Here is a 24438-nt window from a genome sequence, read left to right as displayed (position 1 = left end):
GTGATGACTGGTTCGTGTGTGTGTGTGTGTGTGTGTGTGTGTGTGTGTGTCAATTTTTGGTGATATAAAACTTTATTTAAAAACTCAGATGCAGGGATCCCTGGGTGGCGCAGTGGTTTGGCGCCTGCCTTTGGCCCAGGGCGCGATCCTGGAGACCCAGGATCCAGGAGACCCAGCCCACGTCGGGCTCCCGGTGCATGGAGCCTGCTTCTCCCTCTGCCTGTGTCTCTGCCTCTCTCTCTCACTGTGTGCCTATCATAAATAAATAATAAAAAAATTAAAAAAAATAAATAAAATAAAAACTCAGATGCAGGGACGCCTGGGTGTCTCAGCAGTTGAGTGTATGCCTTCAGCTCAGGGCATAATCCTGGAGTTCTGGGATCAAGTCCCACATCGGGCTCCCCGGAGGGAGCCTGCTTCTCTCTCAGCCTGCGTCTCTGCCTCTCTCTTTCTGTGTCTCTCATGAATAAATAAATAAAATATTTTTTAATTACAAAAAATAGAAACTCATATGCAGGGACACCCAGGTGGTGCAGTGGTTGAACATCTATCTGCCTTCGGCTTGGGGAGTGATCCCAGGGTCCTTGGATCGAGTCCCACATAAGGCTCGCCACAGGGAGCCTGCTTCTCCCTCTGCCTATGTTTCTGCCTCTCTCTGTGTCTCATAAATAAATAAAATATTTAAAAACCAGAAAAAGATGACCAGCCTAATTTTGTTAAATGACAAAACACTCAAACAGGTACAAATGGACAACTGGTATATGAAAAAGTACTCAAAGCCTTGCCCATCAGTGAAATGCAAATGAGAACCACAGTGATATACAACTGCACACCCACCAGAATGGCAAAAGGTAAAAAGACCTACAATATCAAGAAATGGAGCAACTAGAACTCTCCTTCTCCTGCCCTGCTTGGGAGGGCATAGGGTGGTGTAAATTGGTTCAACCACTTTGTAAAACTGTGTAACAACTTTTGCTGAGAGAAAATATATGCTTGTTCTATGATCCAGCAATTCCACTCCAAGAGAAAAAGCGTATATGTTCCATAAAAGACATATAGGAGGGGTGCCTGGGTGGCTCACCCAATTAAGCATCTGCCTTTGGCTCAGGTCATGATCCCAGGGTCCTGGGATAAAGCCCCGTGCCAGGCTCTCTGCTCAGTGGAGGATCTGCTTCTCTGCCATTCCCCCTGCTTGTGCTCTCTCTCTCTGTCAAATAAATTTTAAAAAATGTTTTTTAAAAAAAGACACATAGGAGAATGTTTATAGCAGCTTTATCCATAAGATCCAAAAACTGGAAACAACCTAAATGTCCCCCATGGTAAAATGGACAAATACAGTTTGTTCCATTTGTATAGTGTACATTTCTACACATCAATTTAAAAAATGAGCTACAACTACATTCAACAAGATGCATTGATATTATGAACAATGTCAGGCAAGAGAAGAGTACATAGTGTGTAATTCCATTTACATTATGTTCAAGAATATGCAAAAACTCTTGTTGGCAATAGAAGTCAGGAGAGTGGTTACCCTGTGGTGAGAAGCATACTGGGGACATCTGGGGTGCTGGAAGTGTTCTAGATCTTCATCTAGGTAGTAAAAATTCATCAATTTAAAAAACAAAAACAAAAAACAACCCACAGTTTACTAAGGCTTGACATACACTGGCTTTGGCCAGACTCCATGCTGGGCCCAGGGAGGCAGCAGTGAGCACAGCCCCTGCCTCTGTGGCTCTCAGTCTGGTCACTGCCTTGGGTAGCTGCCCTTCCACGTCACCGCCACAGACTGAGAGAAAATAGCCTGTGGTGTTTGTATTGCTTTGCTGGTGTTGTCATAACAAAGTACCACAAACTGAGTGGTTGAAACAACAGCAATGGATTATCTCCAGTTCGGGAGGCCAGAAGTCTGAGATCAAGGTATTGCCAGGACCCAGCTCCCTCCAAAGGCACTCGGGAGGATCTGTGACAGGCCTCTCTCCTGGCTCCTTGTAGTTCGTTGGCTTGTGGACGCATCACTCCAACCTCCACGTGATGCTCTTCCTGTATGCACGTCTGCATCCAAATTTCCCCGCTTTCATAAGGACACTGGTCATATTGGACGAGCCCTACTCTCTATTACCTTATCTTTAATCACATCTGCAATGACCCTATTTCCAAGGTCATACTCTGAAGTCCTGGGGGTTAGGATTCCAACATATGAATTTGGGGGGTGGGGGTGGAGGAGGTACACAATTCAACATATAACTCTTGTGTGGTAAACTATGCTCTCAGCAGGACAAGAGCAGCCAGCTGGACCTGGGGCTATCAGCCCTGTGGCCCTGCTGGTGGGAGAGGAGGGGCTAGTTCTGGGAATAGAATGATGGACATACGTCAGACAAGGTTTGGAAAGTGGTGAGGCACAGGACCTGGGTTTGAATCTCAATCTCTCATATAACGGTAACACCTGCCTTTGGTTGAGCACTGACTATGCAGGCACCATCCTCATCCCTTATACCTTGTTTGCTACAAGCCCAACAACATCACAGCTGTAAAGTACGCACCACTCCCAGCTTATGAATGAGGATGTGGAGCCTTGTAGCTGCCCAGAGACACACAGCAAGAAAGTGGCAAAGTCAAGATTTAAAGCCAGGGGGGACCCCATGGCCTTTATCCACCACACTCTGAGCCTCTTCTTATCACTCTGAACCCATTTTTCTGCCTCTAAAATTATGTCAGAACAGAGTTGTGAGGATTGGGCAAGATACTTTAGCACCTGGCACATAGCATGTACGAGCTAAGATTTTTTTCTCTTCCCCACGCCACCTATGCTCACAGAGGAGGCTCCAACGGGTGAAGCCTTTCTAGTAGCTTCTTCACACCAAAGTGAGCAGGCCTCAGTGTTCCCAGCTCAGAGTCAGTTCTCAGAGCTCCACTATAGCAGCAGCGCCCGCTGTCTGGCACATGCCTGCCCCTCTGCTACTGCCCCCTGCAAATGGATCTTCAGGAGTGGTGTGATCCAGCTGGGTCCCCAGCACAAGGGAAAGGCCAACAACAAGGAAGCACCCACTAAACGTGGGATGACTGTATCAGAGGATGGATGAACCCCGAGATGGGCAGGGGAATACAAGAAAGGAAGGAAGGCAGATCCGTGGACGGGAGGAAAGAAAGATACATGGAATGAACTGGATGGATGTAAGGCTGGGCGGAGAGGTGGAAAGATAGAATGACAGGTGGATAGATAGATGAATGGATGAATGGACAAAGAAGAAAGAAATGTACGGGGAATACGGATGAGTAAATAGGTGGATGGAAGAACAGGTAGGATGATGAATAGATGGACGAGGAAGAGGGAGAGAAGGCAGGAAGCAGCAGGTGGGCGGGAGGCAGGCTGCCTAGAGAGGAACGAGTTGGGGCGACAGACGGACCCCCAGGGTATGGGGGGCTGAGGAAAGAAATGTTGTTTCTTGGGTTTCTAGGACCACTGTGCGGCAGGGCCTTTGCGTCCTTTCTGCACCAGTATCTGGGCCCATTGCACCCGCTCCCTGTTCGACGGGCCTCAGTTTCCCCGCTGTGAGAGCCTGCGGCCACCGCCCTGCAAGAGGCGGCTGTTCGCGCGCGGGGAGCCGGCGGGGCGGGGGCGGGGCCGGGCGATGGGCGGGGCCGGGGCTAGGGGCGGGGCCGGGATGGGGCGGGGCCGGGATGGGGCGGGGCCGGGATGGGGCGGGGGCGGTCCCGGAGCTCAGCCCCGCCCCGTCCCGCCCCGGGAGGGGCCGCGCCGGGCTCCGCGCCGAGACCGTGGGTGCAGCGCCGGGAGCTCTCAGCGCCGCGGGAGCCCGGCAGGTGAGCGCAGCGGGGACCCCGGGGGGCGGGGAGCCTAAGGGGGGGTTCCCCGAGCTGCGGGGCCGGAGCCGCTCTCGGAGTCGGGCGTGGGGGGGCGGGGGGACCCGCCCCTGCCAGGCGATGCGGCCGGGGTGGTCCCCGACGCCCCTTCCCCAGTTCCTTTACCCACACCCCACTGCGAGTCCCTGGTGACCCGGCCGACCCATTTATTGAGACCCCATCAAAGTTCGCGAATGTTCCCTGAGCCTCAGTTTCCAGCTCTGAGTGATGGGGACAGGAGCCTGTAGTGCACAGGGCTGCCCGGGGCAGTGAGTGCCGCCGCGGCCCGGGTCACGGGGGGCGCAGCCACGGTGCTCGGTGCTCCCGGATGCGGAGTTCTTAGCGGGCGGCGCGGTCAGCAGCTCCTTATCCCCTGCTCGGTGCCAGCGCTGTTCCCGGCGCGGGGACAGGACGGTGAGCGGAGCCCTCCTGGAGACTGCTTCCCAGCGCCCTGCCAAGGCATCTCTTCATGACCGCCTGGTGGGGTAGACGGAGCAGCCAGGGTTACTTGGGTCCATTTTACAGCTATGGATACTGAGGTACCCTGAGGTTTTAAGGATTTTGCCTAAGGGTCACCAAAAAAGCATCCCCATAAGATAGAAAGATGGCTTTGGCCCCAGAGACCAGTCCCCTGAACAGAATCCTGGGTAAAGAAGGGCTCCACCGTGGGGCTGCACCCTTTCCCCCTCCCTATAGGGGAATTAGACTCATCTCCTGTGATGACTCAGATTTGGGGTGTCTCCTCCCTGTTAAACCCCTGAGTGCCAATGTCTGTATGGGGTGTGACTGTGTCCCTTAACCTGGAACTCTGAGAGCAGGGCAGTGACAACAGAGCCTAAAAGATAACAGTCCCTATAGCTGTCAGGGTCCCTGCCCTGTGGCACCACCAGCACCAACCACGGGGCTCATCACTTAGCCACTCAGCATGCCCCTTCTTTTTTACAGCCAGCCGGCCTCAGGCAGGGCAGAGACACCTATCTGTGTATCCACAGGGCCTGGCAGATGGTTGGCCCACCATACGTGGTTGCTGCCATTATTAATGGTGATGATGATGGTGGTCTGGCCCCAGGAGCACATCTTCTCCTCAGGTGGAGTAGGAGGCAGCGGGCAGAGAGGGTGGGATGATGATAGTGATAGTGGCTGACAGCCTGGCTCATTTTAAGTCTGGAGTGAGGACCACAGGATCCTCAGTGCTGGACCCCAGGGCTCACAGACCTGACCCCAAAGCCAGCAGAGGGCTTGCACAGACCTGCGGTGCCAGCCACCTGCACAGCCAGAGGACCTGGGAGGACCGGAGGCAGCAGGTGTCAGGGTAGAGGTGGTGTGGCACTTGGAATTCCACATGGATTCCTCCTCCCCATCTCCTCTCTCCACGTCTCCTCTCCTCCTTGTCCTCCTCTGCCTTCTTTTCTGTCTACCTCTTTCTCCAGGAAGCCCACCCCACCTTCCCAGTCAGAAAGCAGTTCCCTGGGCATGATCTGATCTGTCTTCCTCTGATACTATGCGGGAATTAGGATTTTAAAGAACTGGTAGAGAAATCAGGAATGCTTGGTGTAAACCTCAGCCATGCAGTGTGACTTTGGGCCTCAGTTTCCCCAGCTGTAAAACCCAAGGCCTAACTGCCTTGTTTCTCTCTCTCTGAGGGAGGCAGCAGCCACCTGGAAAGTTCTCAAAATTCTAAAAGGGACAGGTTCACTGGGAAGTCAGAGCATCTCTAGGCCCCACCAGGAGTTCCCCTTAGTCTGATAATCCACATGATCCAACAACTCTAGAATGTTCTTTCTTTTGTTTTTCTCTACAGGTGGACAGATCCTCAATCTGCATGGCTCAGTAGAGGATGAAGCCCAACCCAGCAGGCTCCTCCCCAGAGGCCTGCAAAGCTGCAGGCCAGGGTGAGAAGAGCTGCCCTGTCTGCCAGGCCTGGGGAGGAGTCTCAGGCCTGGGATCTGAGTTAGGGCCTAGGCCAATGCCTGGTGCAGTTTCAGGACCTGGACCAGGGCCAACTACTGTTCTGGGGTTGGAGCTGGGGCCTGGTGCTGTGTCAGGACCTGGGTTGGGGCCTGGTGTGGTTCTAGAACCTGGACTGGGGCTTGGTGCAGTGTCCAGACCTGGGCCAGAGCCTGGTGTGGTTCTAGAACCTGGACCAGGGCCTGGTGCTGCTTCAGGACCTGGACCAGGGCCTGGTGCTGTGTCTGGACATAGGCCAGGGCCTGGTGCTGCTTCAGAACCCGGACTGGTACATGGTGCTATGTCCGGACGTGTGCCAGGGTCTGGTGTTGTTCCAAGACCTGGACCAGGGCCTGGAGCTGGGTCCAGACCTAGGCCAGGGCCTGGTGCTGTCTCAGGACCTGGGCCAGGTCTGGGGCCTGGGTCAGGAGCTGGGTCAGTACCTGGGTCCACACCTAGGCCCGGAGTTGCACCATTACCTGGGCCAGCAGTAGAGCCTGCGCCCAGACGGGGGTCTGGAACTGGGCCCAAACCCAGTGAGCCAGAGACAGCCCGGACACCAGCACCGCAGCAGAAGACTCAGACTGCACACATGCAGGCCCCTCGGCAGAAGGTTCTGGTGACAGGAGGAGGAGGCTACCTGGGCTTTAGTCTGGGTTCCAGCCTGGCCAAGAGTGGCACTTCTGTCATCCTGCTCGACCTCCGCAGGCCACAGTGGGAGCTGTCCCCAGGGACCGAGTTCATCCAGGTGCAGTGATGAGCATCTTGAGGGTCCTGGGAGGGGGGCCCAGGCTGGGGGTGGAGGTCTGGGGACAGTGTCTGATGTGCAACCAGTAGCATGGTGTTGAGGAGCATGGGCTCCTGGAGTGGGACTTTAAGTTTTGGCACTTCCCAGCTGGCAGCCATGGCCACAGGGCTCCACAACTCTGGCTTCAGTGTCCTCACCCAGAGAAAGGAGGCTGTGCAGGGATCTTATGGGGAGTCAGTGAGACGGTGCGTGTAAAACGCCGAGTACTGCCCCTGTGACTCAGCTTGGTAAATGGAGCTGGCTATGATGGTGAAGACCGTGATGCCCTGTAGAATCACATAGTAAATCCTGCCCCAACCCCTCTCCTCCAGGTGCTTGGCCAGGGTGGGATCAGAGGCCCAACTCTGGAACCTGGCAACGCGCAGAGTTGGGATCTCTGCCCCGGACCCAAACCTCCTGTCTGCAGCTCTTCCTTCTCTGTTTAAGGCGGACGTCCGAGATGAGGAAGCCTTGTATCGTGCCTTCGAAGGGGTGGACTGTGTCTTCCATGTGGCATCCTATGGAATGTCTGGTGCTGAGAAGGTGAGCACCCCACGTACATTATCTAACAGTGCAGGGTTCAGACCCAGCTTCTGTCCATCCCACCCCTTCATGCCGTGTATTCATTATGGCCCCCCACCTAATCCAGCAAGGATTTGAACTCTACTCAGCCTGCATTTTGCATCCTTGGGACTAAAGACCAGTTCTGCCTCTTTCAAGCTGTGTGACCTAGGGGGAATTCACTTAACCTCTCTGAGCCTCTGATTCCTCATCTGTACTGGTACTCATGTCAGAACCTCCTCGGGGTGAGGACACGAGGTCAAAACATACAGATACCCATAGACTGTGAAATCACGCTGTGTGTATATTTACAGCATTGTTTATAATAACAAAGCACGGGAAAGAACGTAAATGCCCGTCAGTTAAGGACTATTTAAATAAATTATTAGGTATCCACACACACACATTGAAATTCTATGAGGCCATGCAAAAGAATGAAGTGACTCAATATGTTCTGATAACAGAATAGTGTCCAAAGTGCAAAAACAGTGTTTGACATCCTCCTGTTTGTATGGAAAAAAAAAAGCTAGGATAAATATTTATATGCTCACATGTGTGTATGTGCTGATATTAATAAGTATAGATCATCTCTAGAAATACACCGATTGTAACAGTAGTGGTGGTTGCTTCTGGGGGGGGTGGGAAGAAGAGCAGGCAATCGGGAGTGGGGAAAAGGGATCCCTGTGTGGCTCAGTGGTTGAGCGTCTGCCTTCAGCTGAGGGCGTGATCCTGGAGACCCAGGATCGAGTCCCACATCGGGCTCCCTGCAGGGAGCCTGCTTCTCCCTCTGCCTATGTCTCTGCCTCTCTCTCTCTCTGTGTCTCTCATGAATAAATAAATAAAAATAAAATATTTTTTAAAAAAGGAGTGGGAAAAAAATTTCCTTTTTACTATATACCCTTTTTACTGTTTGAGGGTTTTTTAAATGTTCTATTTATTTTTTATTTAATATTTTAAAGATTTATTTATTTATTTATTTATTCATGAGAGACACAGAGAGAGAGGCAGAGACATAGGCAGAGGGAGAAGCGGGCTCCCTGCAGGGAGCCCAATATGGGATTTGATCCTGGAATGATCCTGGAACTCTGGGATCAACGCCCTGAGCTGAATGCAGACACTCAACCACTGAGCCACCGGGGCGTCCCTATTTAATATATTTTTAGGGATCCCTGGGTGGCGCAGTGGTTTAGCGCCTGCCTTTGGCCCAGGGCACGATCCTGGAGACCCGGGATCGAATCCCACGTTGAGCTCCCTGCATGGAGCCTGCTTCTCCCTCTGCCTATGTCGCTGCCCCTCTCTCTCTCTCTCTCTCTCTCTGTGTGTGTGACTATCATGAATAAATATTTTTTAAATACTTTATTTATTTATTCAGAGAGAGAGCGAGCACATAAGGTGTGGGGAGGGGCAAAGGGAGACGGAGAGAGAGAGCATCTCAAGCAGACTCAGCGCTGACCACGGAGCCCTATGCGAGACACTATCCCACGACCCTGAGATCATGACCTGAGCTGAAATCAAAAGTCAGATGCCTAACTGACTGAGTGACCTGGGTGCCCCTGTCTGACTTATTTTTAACTTTGCAATTATATTGCCTATTAAACAAAAACTACAGCAATGAATAAATATAGCTTAGAAATCAAGATTGAACCCATCTTGTGGTTGGTTGTAAGGACTAAGTGAGCTATAAAGGCTTTGCCCTGTCCTGGGTGGGGGGGGGAATGCAAGTAGCTCTCATGTGTACACAAGATGTTTTTATTTTTCACACCCCAACCTCGCTAGCACATGGACAGTATTACCCTAAGGAAACCCAGACTTCCAGAGTGAGGAGATGACCCCGCACATTTTGAGTCCCTCTTCTGTGTCAGACACTGTACCAGGTCCTCCCACGGGGTGTTTTCAATCCTGCTGACCACCCTGGGGGGTCTGCCCTCACAGATGAGGGAGCTGAGAACCAGGCAGGGGAAGGGACCTCCCCTAGCCGCCCTGGGAGCTGGTGGGCAGAGCTGGCCACTGCCTGTGGGCCTCTCAGATCCCTGCTTCCGAGCCAGACATTCTGCAGCCCCCTGCCCTGTCCCCCCTCAGCCCAGTGTTATGGCCTCAGCAATGAGGCATGAGCAGCACCACGACTTTCCCACCTCCGTCTTGTCTTTTAGCTGCAAAAAGAGCAGATTGAGTCTATAAATGTTGGAGGCACCAAACTAGTGATCAATGGTAGGCGCTTGGAGCTCAGTGTGACCTGCTGTGTGTTTCCTGCTTCTGTCCCCTCTCCTGCCACAGGCCCACCTCTGGGGATGGGGGAGGGGGACAGAGGTGGGACCCTCCTCCCCCACCCCTGCCACCCCCAGCAGAGGGCCTGTGGGCAGCACATCCTAAGTGTACTGCAGACCTGCCCAGGCCCCTGCATGGGGTGGGTCAGCGTGGCCATAGTGTGTCTGGGGACACGGGCAGCGGGGTTTGGATTTCAGGGATTAGGGTTAGAAAAGTCACTGAAACTCCAAAATAGAAGACCTACATCTGGGTTCTCTGGGCATGTCTTGCCTTGTCCTGCATCCTGTTTTTCTCTCTAGTCCTAGAGTGTCTTTTTTTCTATATCCCCATCGAGTGAGACTCTTCTGACTCGTTCCTGGCAAGGTAGCTCAGGGGCCAGGGCCATACTGAGAAGGAGGAGTGAGCCAACCTGGCGCCCAGGGTCCCACGGAGCAAGAACTTGACCCACTCCCTCCTGAGCATATCTATATTCTGGGAGGCCAGGATGTTTGTCAAAGACTGGGTGGAGGTCAGTGGATTTTCTCAAGGAGGTCCCAGTGGGCACCTCCTCAGCCAACTCCTACTCACATTGGCCCTGTGTGTGTGTGTGTGTGTGTGTGTGTGTGTGTGTGTGTTGCTGTGTGCCCCTGTCACTGCAGTTTGTGTCCGTCGACGGGTTCCAAGGCTCATCTACACCAGCACGGTCAATGTCGCATTCGGCGGGAAGCCCATAGAACAGGGTGATGAGGACACTGTGCCATATTTCCCACTGGAAAAGGTACCTGGCTTCCAGGAGAGGTGGGCAGGGCCACTGGGCCTCGGACCCACAGGGGTCCGGATGGGTGGAAACCAGGATCAACTTCACAACTCGGGGTTAGTCCCATGAAGAGGGGATCCCTAAAACTGAGTAGCATGAGCCTTCTATTTTAGCTGACCATGCCGGCAGGGATTTTGAAATCACACAGACCTGGCCTTGAGCCAGCCAGACCACTTTCTATCTGTGGGAACCTGCGCAAGTCATTTTACTCTGAGCCTCTATTTTTTCATCTGGGCATGACCACTCCACCCCATGGGGGTGCAGAGAGCGGGAAATGAGATGATGTATGTGAAAAAAACACAAACACTAAAGAACTAGGTGGAAACAGGTCATCCGACTCACACGTTGCACCTGCATCCCGGAGCAGGCCCTGGGGGCCGGCAAGAGCCTCCCTGAGTGGAAGAGCCCTGGTTGTTGTTACTGCTCTGAGCTCTGCTCCCGTGGCTCCCACCCCAAGAGAAAAGAAGGGCACTGAGGCTCAGGGCTTGGCTGCTTCCTGGTGGGGGAGTGGGGGCCCAGAATCTAGCCATGTGTGGTCTGAAGCAGGGCTGGCCAGGCCTTGCCAGCAGTGTCACTGACCCCTACCTGGTGGCTCTTTTCTTCTTGTCCTCCTCCGGCAGCACATGGACCACTACTCACGAACCAAAGCCATCGCTGACCAGTTGACCCTTATGGCCAATGGAACACCTCTCCCAGGTGGGTGTCAGGGCAAATGCGTGTGCACCCTGCTGCCTCCCCCAGAATGCATGGGTGAGTCCAGCTTTTAGCTTCTATGTTTCTGAGGTTCACCTTCCTTCCAAAGGACAATTCCCCTGGGCCTTCATCACTCATCATTCCACAAATTCTGAGCACCTGCTATGTGCCCGAACCCCACCAGGGATACAGTCCAGGGAAAGTCCGGTCCAGTCTCTGCCCTCATGTTGCTCATAGTCTCGAGTGGGGGAGAAACCAGATAGAAATGGGCCTTTTTTCTGCCATGTAGGAGTGGATCTAGTTTAAGTATGCTCTTTAGATAAAAGAGTACAAAATGATGACTATGGAATGAGGCAGAGCACTATGGAAAGGTCATGCAAGTGAGGGCTTGAATCTCAAACTTCAATAACTTACCAGAAAATACGGCCTCGGCTGCCCTACCATATTGCCTCCTGTGGTTATAGAGAAATAATAATAGAATATGGATAGACAGGCTCCTGGGTGACTCAGCCGGGTAAGTGAGTGACTCTTGATTTTGGCTCAGGTCATGATCTTGGGGTCCTGGGATTGAGCCCCAACATCCCACTGGGTTCTGTGCTCAGCACAGGATTCTCAGGATTCAGGATCCTCTCTCTGCCTCTCCCCCAACTTGTGCATGCCCTCTCTCTCTCTTTCTCATTCTCATAAACAGATCTTAATAGATATATAGAGAGAGACAGGTATATGACACAGTAGCTGCTCCCATACACTGGCTCAGACTCAAGTGAGTTCAAATCCAAGCACCACTACCATCTCTTAGCTTTGTGATGTGACCTTGGCCAATACACTTTTTTTCCATGCCTCAGGTTCTTTACCTGTAACAAAATGGGGATGATAGTGGAATCTACCTCGAAGATCTGAGAATAAAATAATAACAGGCACTATTTAAAAAGGAAAAAAGAGAATACGAACAGTTTACATTTACCAAGGGCTTACTGTATGCCCAGCCCTATTTTTCATACTAATTTTATATGCAAAGTTCTCAGTAACTCTTTATAGCATCCATGTGAGCTAAGTACCTGAGGGATCACCTGCGTTCCAAACTCAGGAGCCAGAATGATCCAGATAAATCCCTTGCTGTCCAAATTATCACTGTTTGCTTTCTGAAATTCAGAAACTAAAAAGAACAGAAAACCTGGTTTCTCTTACTATCCAAACTCAGGAGCCAAGTAGATCTGGAGAGTGAGAGATCCTCACAATTATAATCTGTAGATTTAAAGGGGAGGAGGCTGGGGCTGAGGGGTGAATGGACTTGGCTAAGGACACATAGCTATTAGGGAGCAGAGGTGGGATTTAAACCCCAAACCCCTACACCAGAGGGTCTGACACCAGAGCCTGGAGCTGAACCATCATGCTTCCCTGTAGCCACAGCTGAGCAGGTGAGTAAGCATGGTTCTTTTTTTTTTTTTTTTTAAGATTTTATTTTATTTATTCATGAGGGACAGAGAAAGAGACAGAGGCAGAGACACAGGCAGAGGGAGAAGCAGGTTCTTTGTGGGGAATCTGATGCGGGACTTGGTCCCAGGACCCTAGGATCATGACCTCAGCTGAAGGCAGACACTCAACCACTGAGCCACCCAGATGTCCCATGAGCCACCCAGGTGTCCCATGAGGTGTCTTCTTTTCCTTAAAATCTCACCACCCTACCCTGGCACCCTGGACCTGTCAGGCCTTGACCCCGGATCCCAGAGGGAACATACATCCAGCTGTGTTTTCTCAGGGGTTTGACCATGTGTGGTTGAGCTTTCTTCTCTGCCTGGGGCCTTCCCTGGCTGGACTGGCAGCCTGCAAACCAGACACTTAATCCTTTGGCCAAGAATTATTTATACGAGCATCCCCAGCTTTCCGTGGTCAGGAGTCATGGATACCCTGAGCCCCGCCCCTCTGTGACGTAGCTGCCTAGTGCCCTGCCGGCCAATGTCAGCTGCAACCAGACCTCCCCCCCACCAGGCCCAGGTGCCCCAGAGTTTAAAATTAGCTGCAGGCTGTTTACAGAAAAGCTTACCTGATACCTGCCTTCCAGGAGTCCAGCCATGGTCACCCTGGGTGATTTCCAGTGTCTGCTAACACAGGCTGGTCCCTGAGACTCTGCCTCTAACCCAGCATGAAGGGCCTCCCATCCCTGAAGCAGAACCCTGAGACTGCAGATCTCAGCTCAGTGCAAATGGGGCAACTGACCACAAACTTGGTGGCTTAAAACTGAAATGTGTTCTCTCATGATTCTCACAATTCACAGCCTGATCTCTGAGATCAAAGTGCCATTTGGGCTGCTTCCCTCCAAAGGCTCTAGGGGAGAATCTTTCCTCGTCTCACCAGCTTACAGTGGCCCCACTCATTCTTTAGGGTACACATGTCTGTGTTAGTCCCTCATGAGGACTCACAAAGAATTTGGGGCTCACCGGATAATCCAAGATGATCTCATTTTGAGATCTTTAATTATATCTGGAAAGATGCTCATCCAAATAGGGTCATATCCACAGGTTCTAGGATGTGGACCTACCTTGTTGGGGGCCACCTCTCAACCTACTATGCTGGCCTCATTGTAAAGTGAGGATGTTTGGGTGTTGGTTATGACCCAAGACACCGGCCCTGGCTCATATTCTGGTGAAAGGAACTTACAGCGGAAGGATGTGAGATAGTTTCTGGAAAATATAGTTGCAGAAAAATGACCACCAGAGCTTGGAAAGGATAGGGTTGGGGCAGCTCCAGGGACTGGGTAGCAGGAGCTGGTTGTGACCAGTATCTTCAGGGTGAATCCACTCATAGGATTTTAGATCCTGGTGTCACGTTCCTGGGTGAGAATATGTCATTAGCCTGACTTGGGTCCCATGGCCACCACTGCAGGGGAGAGTGGCGCATCTGGCACATCTAGATTGACAGTCCTCTGAGACTTTGTGTGGAAGGAGAGGGGCTCCCCAAACTGAGGTGCAGCCCTTTGGGAAACCTGAGCCCCAGAAAGTGGAGCATCTCCCACAAGACTCCACCTCAGTTAAGGGGGTGCGATTGAGAGGCAAATAATTTACAAATTAGTAATTTAAAAAAATTTTTTTAATCTTCAACAAATGGATTATGAGATAGACTGACAATTCTGTAGGCTTTCTTAAGACTTGAGAGAAATATGTTTGTGGCAGCCCTTCAGGCTGCACCTCCAGATTTCCCCAGGGGAGACTTCTTCACCCTTTCCATCAATGCGGGGCACCCTGGGCAGAAAAGTTAGGAAGCCCTGGACCAAGCTCTGAGTTGGTCTGGGGGACTCTGCTGGCACAGAGCAGTGAGAGCGAGGGGGACAGCACAGCCCCCAGGCTCTTGTGCTGACAGCTCCTGTCTTTTCCTTTCTCCACTGATTGTCTGGAAAGTACAGCTACTACCACTGCTTGCAAGTGCCCATCTTCCAGATGAGGAGACCAAGGCTGAGGGAGTAGAAAAGGTCCATTTGTGGCAGGAACCTCAGCTCTTGTCCCCCATCTCGGCTCCTCTAGGCTGAGCTGTGTGCCCTTAGGCAAATCCCCTTTTTGAGCCTCAGTTCATTTATCCAGGAAGCAGAGATAATTACAGCTCCCATCCTGAAGGACAAAAAAACTCTGGCTTACCAGAGCACCAGGCACATAGTAGGACTTCCCTGAGAGCCATCATAGTCCTTAGGCAGCTGATGATCAGGAAAGGGAAAGAGCTACAGCCGTTGGCGTGAGGGAGTGAGGGTCTCTGTGTGCATCTGTAAAATGGGTGCAGTTAACTCTCAGGGGAGTCAAAAGAGATTACGTCTGTAGAGTGGCAGGGAGTCAAAGATTACATCTGTCTCATGGGCTGCACACACACCTGCATCTAAGTTTTACCCCGTTACTGACCTGTGAGCATCATGAGGTCAGGAACCATTTCTTGATCATCCTTGGATTCTCCACAGCACCCATCCCAGGGCCCAGTGCTGGAGGTAGACGTTGGGGGAACCTCTGAATGTTGTTTGTTAAATGACTAACAGACCGACTGAGAATAATTAATTGAATAAGGAAACCCCAAGGCCTGTCTTCCTTGCTCACCTGTCCAGGCAAGGACCGGGAGGTGTGGACAGCATTTCTGTGTCTCTCCTTGCTGGTCCACCCCCTCCCCAAGCCCCTGACCACCCTCCCTGTGTCCTAGGAGGAGGGACTCTGCGGACGTGTGTGCTCCGGCCCCCAGGGATCTATGGCCCTGAAGAGCAGAGGCACCTGCCCCGCGTGGCGGTATGTCAGCCCAGCCCTGGGCCTGAGGCACAGGACGAGCCTGGCTGCTGTGTGCGTGGATCGGGGCCCTTCAGGGACTGTAGGCCCTGTCCTCAGATTGCTCGCAGCCTGGCCAGGGAGACCGACGCCACGGTCACTGGGCCAATGTGTGGCAAGGGCTCCGTGGAGGGAAGAAGGGCAACGCCGGTACAGAGGGGAGAGGGCCTGGCTCCATCCTGGGGCAGGTCCAGGATACACCTGTGCTGTTCAGGAAGAGAAGAAAGAATTAACCAAGGAAACGGGGTGGGAGAGAGAAGGTGGTCCAAACGGAGCAGGCAACTAGGGCACAAACCTGAGTATGACAAAGGTCGCGGCTCCCGGCTTTGCGACAGATCAGTGAGTAAAACAGACGAGGATTCCTGCCCTCCTGTTCTCACAGGAGATGGGAAATAAACATGGGAAATGATAAGGAGCATTTGAAGGTGTGAGGTAGGATGGAAAAGAAGGGGGGGCAGGGTGTGGGAGCTGGGCGCCCGGGCAGCCCGGGAGCCTCGTCGAGCAGGTGGCAGGTGAATGCCACCCAGAATGACAAAGAAGGTGGCAGGGCGATCACACCAGTATTTGGAGGAAGAGCCTTCCAGGCAGAGGGAACAGCGAGTCCGAAGCCCTGAGATGGGAGCCTGCTGCCCATTCCTGGGGTGGGGGGGGGAGGTGGAGGGACACCGTGTGGCTGGAGCCTGGGGAGTTAGGAGACAGAGAGTAGCTGGGGCCAGATCAAAAGGGCCTCCTCAACCATTGTCAGGACTTTTTTGGGGGCAAGGTGGGCATCCTGAAGGTTCTGAGCTGGGAGACACAGGCTGTGACTAAGATCCAGGAGGATCTCCCCTGGCCGTGTAGGGAAGAGCCGCAGGGACCATGCAGGGAAGCAGAGACAAGTTCAGACTAGTTGGGTGTCCAGGGAGAGGAGAGGGGGGAGCAGTCGGGGTGGTCAGAAGCTGCTGGATTCTGGCCAGAGCGTACCAGCTGAGCCAGCTGGCTCTGCACGTGGGTTGACGTGGAGTGGAGAGAAGGGGAGGCCAGCGGAGGCCCAGGGTTTCAGCCTGAGCCTCTGAGTGCGGTCTACTGAGATGGGACCGGGTGTGTATGTGTGTGTGTGTGTGTGTGTGTGTGTGTGTGTGTGTGTGAATCCAACAAGAGCCAGAATGTCAGGCACTCCCTCCAGGACGTGGACAAATGGCCACCACATGGAGACATCAGGACAGGGGTCTTGGGCAGAGGGGTCTGGCCTAGAGCTAGAAATTTGGGAGCCATCATCCTACAGATGGTATTCAGAGCCACTCCAGGCATGAGTCTGTGTTTATCCCCCCTCCAGAGCCACATCAAGAAGAGGCTACTCATGTTCCGATTTGGGGACCGCAGGACGCAAATGAACTGGGTGCACGTACACAATCTGGTGCAGGCACACGTGCTGGCCGCTGAGGCCCTCACCGCTGCCAAGGGCTACGTGGCCGTGAGTCTCCCGTGGTGCTGTCCCCATCACTAGGGGATCCCTGGCTCATGCACATTTCTCCCCAACTCAAAATGGTTGGTGGGACTGTAGGCCCAGGGAAGCTTGGGTGGGGATGTCTTTATAGAGCATCATTAACTCCTTGCAGTGACCCCGTGATGTAGGACTTGTTGGTCCTGAAGTAATGGTCACCAAATGCTAAGTGTTTTATATACACCATCACATGTAATCTTCACAACACCTGGAGAGGGAGATTCCATTATTTTCTTCCCATTTCTCAGACAAAGAAACTAAGGTACAGAGAGGTCAAGTGACTCTATTGAGGTCACAAAGCTAGTCAGCGTGGCAGCCCCAGAATTCAAAAAGAATTGCCCAAGTCTGTCCCCAGGGCTGGGGAACAGCCATGACTCTTCAGTGGCTGCTCAGGAGAATTGAGGAGGTCAGAGCAGCTGCTGAGCTATCCAAAAGGGTGGGATCAGGGTGGGGGGGCAGATGCCTGACTGTCCGCCTCCCTGTATGTCCCCTCAGAGTGGCCAAGCATACTACATCAATGATGGGGAGAGTGTCAACCTCTTCGAGTGGATGGCCCCACTGGTAGGTGCCCAGATGTCCATCCACCCCCATCCCGAGTGAGAATTCTGGGATTTTGCACATCTTCTCTCCTTGTCATCCTTTCCTCCTTCCAGAAAATCAGAAGCTTTCACATTAAAAAGCAATTCTGGTGATAGTATCCACTGGGCAACATTGGAACTGGCCAGAACTGGGTGTGGCTGTCCCTTTGGGGGACCACGTAATCCCCTAGTCTTTCCCAGCCTGATTCCTTTCTGTTGACTTGTCCTGTGCTAGTTTGCTTGTGACGCCCCCATACTACATGACAAAGCTCTGTAAGGCACAAGTAGAGGGTAGACTGAAGCACATAGAGAGGTGTTGGCCCTGGGGCTCCCAATGCTGCAGCCCCTCAGGGAACCCTGGCCTCCCATCCAGTACTCTACAGACTCCTTCTTGGGGCCAGGCCTGCCTGGAAGGGATCGACCAGAAACCCCACACTGGAGGATCCATCCTCACGGCATGTGGGCACATTAATGTCAAGAGCTTTATTGAGATATAATTCATATACTTTACGATTCATCTATTTAAAACACGTTACTCAGTGGTCTTTAGCATATTGAGTGGTGCATCCGTCACTATAACCAATTTTAGAACATTTCATCATCCTCCAAAAAAGAACCATCCCCCTCAGTTACACCTTTACCCCAACCCTACCCCTAGCCCCACACCACCCCTAATCTACTCTCTGTTTCTGTAGATTTGCCTGTTTGGACATGCCATATAAATGGAATCATATGCTACGTGAACATTTGTGTTAGACTTCTTTCATTTAGCATCGTACTGTCAAAGTTCATCCATGTGTAACCTGCATCATATTAGTATTCATCCTGTTTGGCAATAATGTCAAAAAATATTCCCTTCTAGGAATATACCACATTTTGTTTGTCCATTCATTGGTTGATAGAAATTGGAGTTTTTCTACTTTGGAGCTAATATGAATAATGCTGCTTTGAACATTAGTGTATACATTTTTTGTGGACGTTACATTTTTATTTCCCTTGGTGTATACCCAGGAGTAGTATTGCTAGGTCTTGTGGTATCTCACCGTTTAACCTTTTGAGGAACTGCCAGGCTGTTTTCCAAAGTGGCTGCACCATTTTACATTCCCAACAGCAGTGTAAGACAATGGTTCCTTTTCTCCACATCCTTGCCAACCCTTGTGATGGTCAGTCTTTTTGATCTGGAGAGTTTTTATACAAGCGAAGACCTCATTTCACCCTGTGCCAACCCATTCTCTTCATGCATCTCCTACCACCCTATACACATAGGCTGGGGTGTTGGTTTTTTTTTTTTTTTTTTAATTCTTTAATAGCAGAAAAGTCAATTCTAGAAAAATCATTCTGTGTCTGTGCCTTGGAGTGTCTTTGGCTATAAGCAGATGTAAATAATAGCTAAGTGACGTGAACGATCCCAGGTTAAAAACTGATGGATGCATTCAAGCCCTACTTGACTTTTCTAGATCAAAGTTTTCCATTTCAAGACTGGAGCAAGGTTGGGGCTGGCTGTGGAGTTCACTACCCATGTGGGGTAGGCAAGCAGGGGGCCAGGTGGTACACCTGCCAGCTCCAGGGTAAAGGGAACATGCAGCCTTTCCACACCAGCCCTTGAAAGACCTGTTTTCATCTTAGACCCTGTTTCCTTGCAGTTTGAGAAGCTAGGGTACAGCCAGCCTTGGATCCAGGTGCCTACTTCCTGGGTTTACCTAACAGGTAAGGAGAGGAGGGTGTCTGTTATGTGCCAGCTGCACATGCATCCCCTCATTTCAAACCCAGGACAGGATAGGTGGGGGCGAGTGAGGCACCGAAGGCACAGAATCTCAGGAGACCACCACTCTCACGGGCAGGTGCCCCAAGCCTGATCTGCACTTGCCTGGCAACCTCCTCCCCGAAGTCCCCGCCCTGAATGAGCCCCGTCCTACTTGCAAGGTGGGTGCGATTGGGCCACAGCGAGCAGGCGGCAGAGGCAGAAATCACACCTGGGCCTGGCTGACTCCAAAGCTCACACCTGGCCCTGTGGTCTGCGGTGGGAGGCATCATGCCAATCAGGAGGAGAGGGAGCCCTGGGGCTGCCTTGTCCCCCGAGGTCACCCTGAAGTGAAGGCTGCTTTTGGGGATCTGGAGTTTCCTCACTCTTCGGGTCTCACCCCCCATCATCACCTCTGCTGGCCTCCTTCCAGCTGGAATGCAGAGCCAGCACCAGGCACGGAGCAGTCAGCCCCAGGGGACAGCTGACCCTCAAGTGACAAACAGCTGCATCCCTGAAAGACCTTAGTTAAGATCTGTTTTCAATGCATTGGGATGCTTGCCATTGAAAACAGGGATTTGCAAACTTTTGCCCACTTGGCCACACACGTGGGGTGACTTTTTGTGCCCATTGTTGCCACAATGGTTGACACTATTTGACAACCCCCCCCCCCCCCAGGAAAGGAAAGATCAGCCACACATTCTGGCAGTTGTACAGGATTGTTTATAAACTTCCAATTCCTAGCTCACAAACTATAACCCCGCAGTTCGTAACTGTGGCTGCACATTAGAATCATCTGGGAGCTTATAAAATATAAAAATGCCTCAGCTGCACCCCAGACCAATTACATCAGCATCCGCAAGAGGGAGGGGGCGGGAGGAGTGTGAGCATTTTTAAAAGTGGTCCAGCATGCCACCCAGATTGAGAGCCACTGCTCCAACATCTTTCTCTTCTACTCAGGAGACCACACTGTTATAGAAGTGAGCGAAAGAAGGAGGCATGATTTGAGACAACTTTCAATCTGCTCAGATTTATTTTCAAATGTCTGTCCTTTACAATGAATGACAACTTCCTTGTGACACATTTCACAGCCAAACAAGGCACCCCGGTGTGTGCTGAGAACTGATTTAAAGGAATCCAAGGATGGGAGAATTTGGCAAAGTGAAGAGACTCTCCCTAGCAAAGCAAATAATGCCCCCAACTGATTTGTCCCCGAGGGCCTCCCTGGAGCTTGCACAGAGTGAGGCACCCTGGTCATTGGCCCCTCTCTCCCCACACAGCTGCAGTGATGGAGTACTTGCACCTGGCCCTGAGGCCCATCTGTAGTGTTCCACCACTGCTCACCCGGAGCGAGGTAAGTGCACCGTTGCTGGGGGAGCCCCTGCTCCAACCTCCATCGGCACCACCCCTCACCCCTTTGACACTATAACTGGATGTTTGTCTGAGGTCTCAGAACCTTCCTTGTGGGCCCACATCAAGCACTAGCTTCTTCATAATCATCCCAACCTCTGGGCTTTTGCTTAGGCTGTGCTTCCTTGGTCTGCAATGTGATTAGCTCTAAGCCTGTCCCTCATCCCTGTCACTTCATTCATAAGCAGCTTATCTTCGCTGCCAGACAGGAGGCTCCCAAAGGCAGGTTCTGTGACATTCACATTTTTTAATGCCACCCACCAAGGCTACCAGCTCTCAAGACACATGCACACGGAGCCTGGTGGCCATTCATGCTTACTGAGTAATAAGGATATATTGAGTGCTAACTGTGTACACAATACTATTTTCAAATGATGATGATTCAGTTTTCTATTTGCACATACAATTTTTAAAAGAGGATTTTTAATAAAGGCTTTATTTCCTTAGAGCATGTGCAAGTGGGGGGAGGGGCAGAGGGAGTGGGAGAGACTCAAGCAGACTCTGCACTGAGCTCAGAGGCCTACTCAGGGCTTGATCTCATGAACCTGGGATCATGACCCTGAGATCATGACCTGAACCCAAATCATAAGTCAGATGCTTAACTGACTGAGCCACCAAAGCACCCCTAAAAGAGAGGATTTTTTTTCTGTTTTTTTAAAGAGTTTATTTATTCATGAGAGACAGAAAGAGAGAGAGAGAGGCAGAGACACAGGCAGAGGGAGAAGCAGGCTCCATGCAGGGAGCTTGATGTGAGACTCAATCTCCGGACTCCAGGATCATGCCCTGGGCCAAAAGCAGGCACTAAACCGCTGAGCCACCCAGGGATCCCCAAGAGAGGATGTTTTAATGCAGACTGTAAATAGTAGTATTTGGCATTACTTGCAAAATCCTTCTAGCTCATGGGCTCATTTGATTCTCTCTGGTGTCCTGCTAAATTAAGAAGGGCAAGAGATTATGATTGTATTTTATGATAAACTGAGCACTGGAGAAGCTAGTGACTTGTCCAGGGTCACATGGTTTGGCATCGGCTTCATACTCCAGGCTCAGTGCCGTCTGACTCAGATAGAGAAGGGGCCACAGAAAGAAGCACTTCTCTGTGGCTTCTCCTTGGACCATGCAAACTAGCAGAGGAAAGGGAATGACGATACCAGCCATCTGTTGAGTGATGGATGCGGTAGGCATTGTGCTTTGGCTTATTTAATTTTCACTACTAAATTGTACATTGTTATTTCCATTTACAGAGGAAATGAGACACACAGGGGTGAAATAACCTGCCCATGAGTATTCAGTTAAGTAGCAGAGCTGACATTCGAACGTAAACCAGACCTAAATGATTTCAAGCTTAACCATCAACTTGTGAAACCAGTCAGGAATCACAATCATGTAAATGAGCTGCCGAAGTGCTGCTGAATTGTGGTTGGGCGGGACTTAGCTCCCCTCCCTCTGGTTTCACTCTTAGGTTTCCCTGTTCAGTGAAGGGGTAAAGGATCCCTACTTTAGCTAAGGACGGTTCTGTTCACTGTGGCTCGGGTGCTCTCTGCTGGTCCGTCTGTGCCATAGCAACCAGCCCTCCAGTTTTAGAGTCTGCTTCACTGAACACTGAGCACCCACTGTGCGCCAGGCATTGGGCTGACCAATGGAGACAAGACATAGCCCTTACCTCAAGGAGCTCACCGTCCAAAGGGGAAGACAGCTCAGCAACTGGGCAACTCAACACACTCGGATAAGGGCTACACTGGAGGAAACTATGAGGAACTACAGAGCACATAGAAGGGGCACCTAAACCAGTTCTGAGGAAGTTAAGGATACTTCCCAAAGGAAAGTTCAGGACATCTAAACTTGAGAGCACTGTGTCCAGGACCCTGCTGATCTAGTTCCCGGCTGTATCCCCCAAGGCCCTGAACTTACTACCTGGGGCAAAAAGGGACCAGATTGGCCTCTCCTGCACAAGCATCCAAGACCAGCCGCTTGGCCACAGGAGCCGTTTTCGTGCTATGGGAAAATCAAGCAGCTTTTTCTGACCCCTTCCTAGGGTCCAGCTGAGGAACAACAGAGGAAGAAATGAGGTGGGAGGGCATCCTCCCAATCCCAGCATAGCAGGGAAGAGCCTGGGATGGAATCTGGCTCCCCTGTGTGAGTCTGGGCAAGTCTCTTATGTTTTAAACTTTCAAATATGTAAAGAGGAAAAAAAAAACACACACACCAAATATGTAAAGAGGAGATGGTGGTAGTACCTACCACCTAAGGGGATTAAATAAGATAAAGCCTAGAAAGGATTTAGCTCAGGCCAGACACAGTGCCTGTTGTTATGATAACTACCAGTACTGCTCTTGAAGAAATGCAGCCCAGACCCTGGAGAGTAATCACTTCTGTATAATTGTATTCCTCTCCTAGGGAAGCTTAACCAGGGAGGGCGCAAGAAGGCTGCGCCCTGGGGCTTCTAGAGAAGCCTAGAGCGTTTCCTGGGGGGATTTTTCCGGTGAGCTGCACCCAGGCCACAGACGGGGACGGGGACGGGGGCGGGGGAGGGGGGGCCGCGCGCGCGCGCGCGCGCACACACACACACACACACACACACACACGTCAGCTTCTCCAGGAGCATCCCCAAGAATGTGTAAATGCCTGCTGAGTCCCAGCACCGTGCAAGGACGGGGAAGTGCAGAGGTGATGAGGCCTTCAGTTTTGGGGGACCGAGTTCAGTAAGGCTGGGGGTGAAGCAGAAAAGGCCTCCTGGAGGCTGCGCCCTAGAGGAAAATGGAGATGGGAGGGAAAAAGGAAATCTTCCTTGAGGTGGGCATCCCGGGAGCAAGACCCAGCATACGGGTTCTTTGAAACTGCTGTGCGGCGGAAGGGCAACACACCTCTGCCCTCCTCTCCTTTGCGGTGAAACAAGGCTACCCGCACAGCCCTGCATCTGGCTGCCCGCCTCTCCCCAGGTGCGCAGCGTGGCGGTGACGCACACCTTCCAGATCGCCAAGGCCCGCGCCCAGCTTGGCTACGCGCCAGACAAGTTCCGTTTCGCGGACGTCGTGGAACAATACGTGCGGTCCACGAGCCAGCGGCCCTGCGGCTGCACGGCGCGGACACTCCTACGGCTGCTGCTCGGGCTGCTGCTGCTGCTCGGGCTGCTCGCCCTGGCCCTGCGCCTCCTGGGCCTGCAGCCGTCCGGCGTCTGACCTCCGCGCCGGCCACCGCCAGTTCCCGCCTCCGCGCCACCCCTGGGCTTGGACTCGCCCCAGCTCCGCCTCCAGGCTTGCCCCGCCCTCTTCCCCGTCCCTGGGTCTTGACTCCGCCCGTCCTGACCTTCGGGCTTGCCCCGCCCCATTCCCCGCCCACACCCCGCCCTCTGGGCTTGGGCCTGCCCCTGTCCCGACCTCCAGGACTGGGCACGCCCCGCCCCTTTCCCCGCTTACACCGCCCCCCGCGCTCTGGGCTTGGGCCCGCCCCCAGGTCTTGACTCCGCCCCTGTCCTGGCCTCCGGGCTCGCCCCGCCCACACCCCGGGCCCGGGCCTTGACTCCGCCCCTGCCCCTAGGCTTGGGCACGCCCCCTGCCCCGCCTCCGGGCTCGGCCCGGCGTCTTGCCCCGCCCACGCCCCACCCTCTGGACTTGGACCCGCCCCCAGGTCTTGACTCCGCCCCTCTCCTGGCCTCCGGGCTCGCCCCGCCCACACCCCGGCCCCGGGTCTTGACTTCGCCCCTGGCCTGGGCTTGGGCACGCCCCCTGCCCCGCCTCCGGGTTTGCCCCGCCCCTGTCCTCACTCACACCCCCGCCCTCTGGACTTGGACCCGCCCCCAGGTCTTGACTCCGCCCCTCTCCTGGCCTCCGGGCTCGCCCCGCCCACACTCCCGCCTCGGGTCTTGACTCCGCCCCTTCCCCTGCCCTAGGCTTGGGCACGCCCTGCTCCGCCTCCGGGCTCGGCCCGGCGCCCACGCCCCGCCCTCTGGGTTTGGACCCGCCCCGGGTCCTGACTCCGCCCCTGCCCTGCCTTCGCGGCTTGGGCACGCCTCTGCTCTGCCTCTTGAGCC

At 52.8% G+C, this 24438-nt stretch overlaps 1 protein-coding gene across 2 annotated transcripts; it reads left to right on the top strand.

Moving 5' to 3' along the window:
* Positions 1-3730: 3730 nt before the first annotated feature.
* Positions 3731-23652, top strand: SDR42E2 (short chain dehydrogenase/reductase family 42E, member 2). 2 transcript variants are annotated; one of them, XM_038540084.1, is made up of 12 exons: positions 3731-3819; positions 5660-6553; positions 7040-7135; positions 9304-9361; positions 10057-10175; positions 10835-10910; positions 15081-15163; positions 16515-16652; positions 17178-17243; positions 18904-18967; positions 20282-20355; positions 23348-23651. In XM_038540084.1, exons 2-12 carry the CDS (start codon positions 5696-5698, stop codon positions 23585-23587), a joined length of 1872 nt encoding a protein of 623 aa, XP_038396012.1. In that variant the 5' UTR covers positions 3731-3819; positions 5660-5695; the 3' UTR covers positions 23588-23651. The 2 variants fall into 2 exon arrangements, with proteins under 2 accessions (XP_038396012.1, XP_038396011.1); XM_038540083.1 differs by lacking the exons at positions 9304-9361; positions 10057-10175 and having other exon boundaries at positions 23348-23652.
* Positions 23653-24438: the final 786 nt, after the last annotated feature.

Source organism: Canis lupus, chromosome 6 (assembly GCF_011100685.1).
Source record: "Canis lupus familiaris isolate Mischka breed German Shepherd chromosome 6, alternate assembly UU_Cfam_GSD_1.0, whole genome shotgun sequence".
In the NCBI taxonomy this organism is placed as follows: domain Eukaryota; kingdom Metazoa; phylum Chordata; class Mammalia; order Carnivora; family Canidae; genus Canis; species Canis lupus.
Note: the sequence above shows the minus strand (reverse complement) of the source record. Positions and strands in the feature narration are given on the sequence as shown.

What these genes read in the sequence shown, in the direction of transcription:
- SDR42E2 (XM_038540084.1), top strand. Translation starts at nt 5,696, where the DNA reads ATGAAGCCCAACCCAGCAGGCTCCTCCCCAGAGGCCTGCAAAGCTGCA. An exon ending in TCGAGTGGATGGCCCCACTG is followed by an intron (nt 17,244 to 18,903) that starts GTAGGTGCCCAG and finishes GTTTCCTTGCAG; the next exon opens with TTTGAGAAGCTAGGGTACAG. An exon ending in TTCCTGGGTTTACCTAACAG is followed by an intron (nt 18,968 to 20,281) that starts GTAAGGAGAGGA and finishes CTCCCCACACAG; the next exon opens with CTGCAGTGATGGAGTACTTG.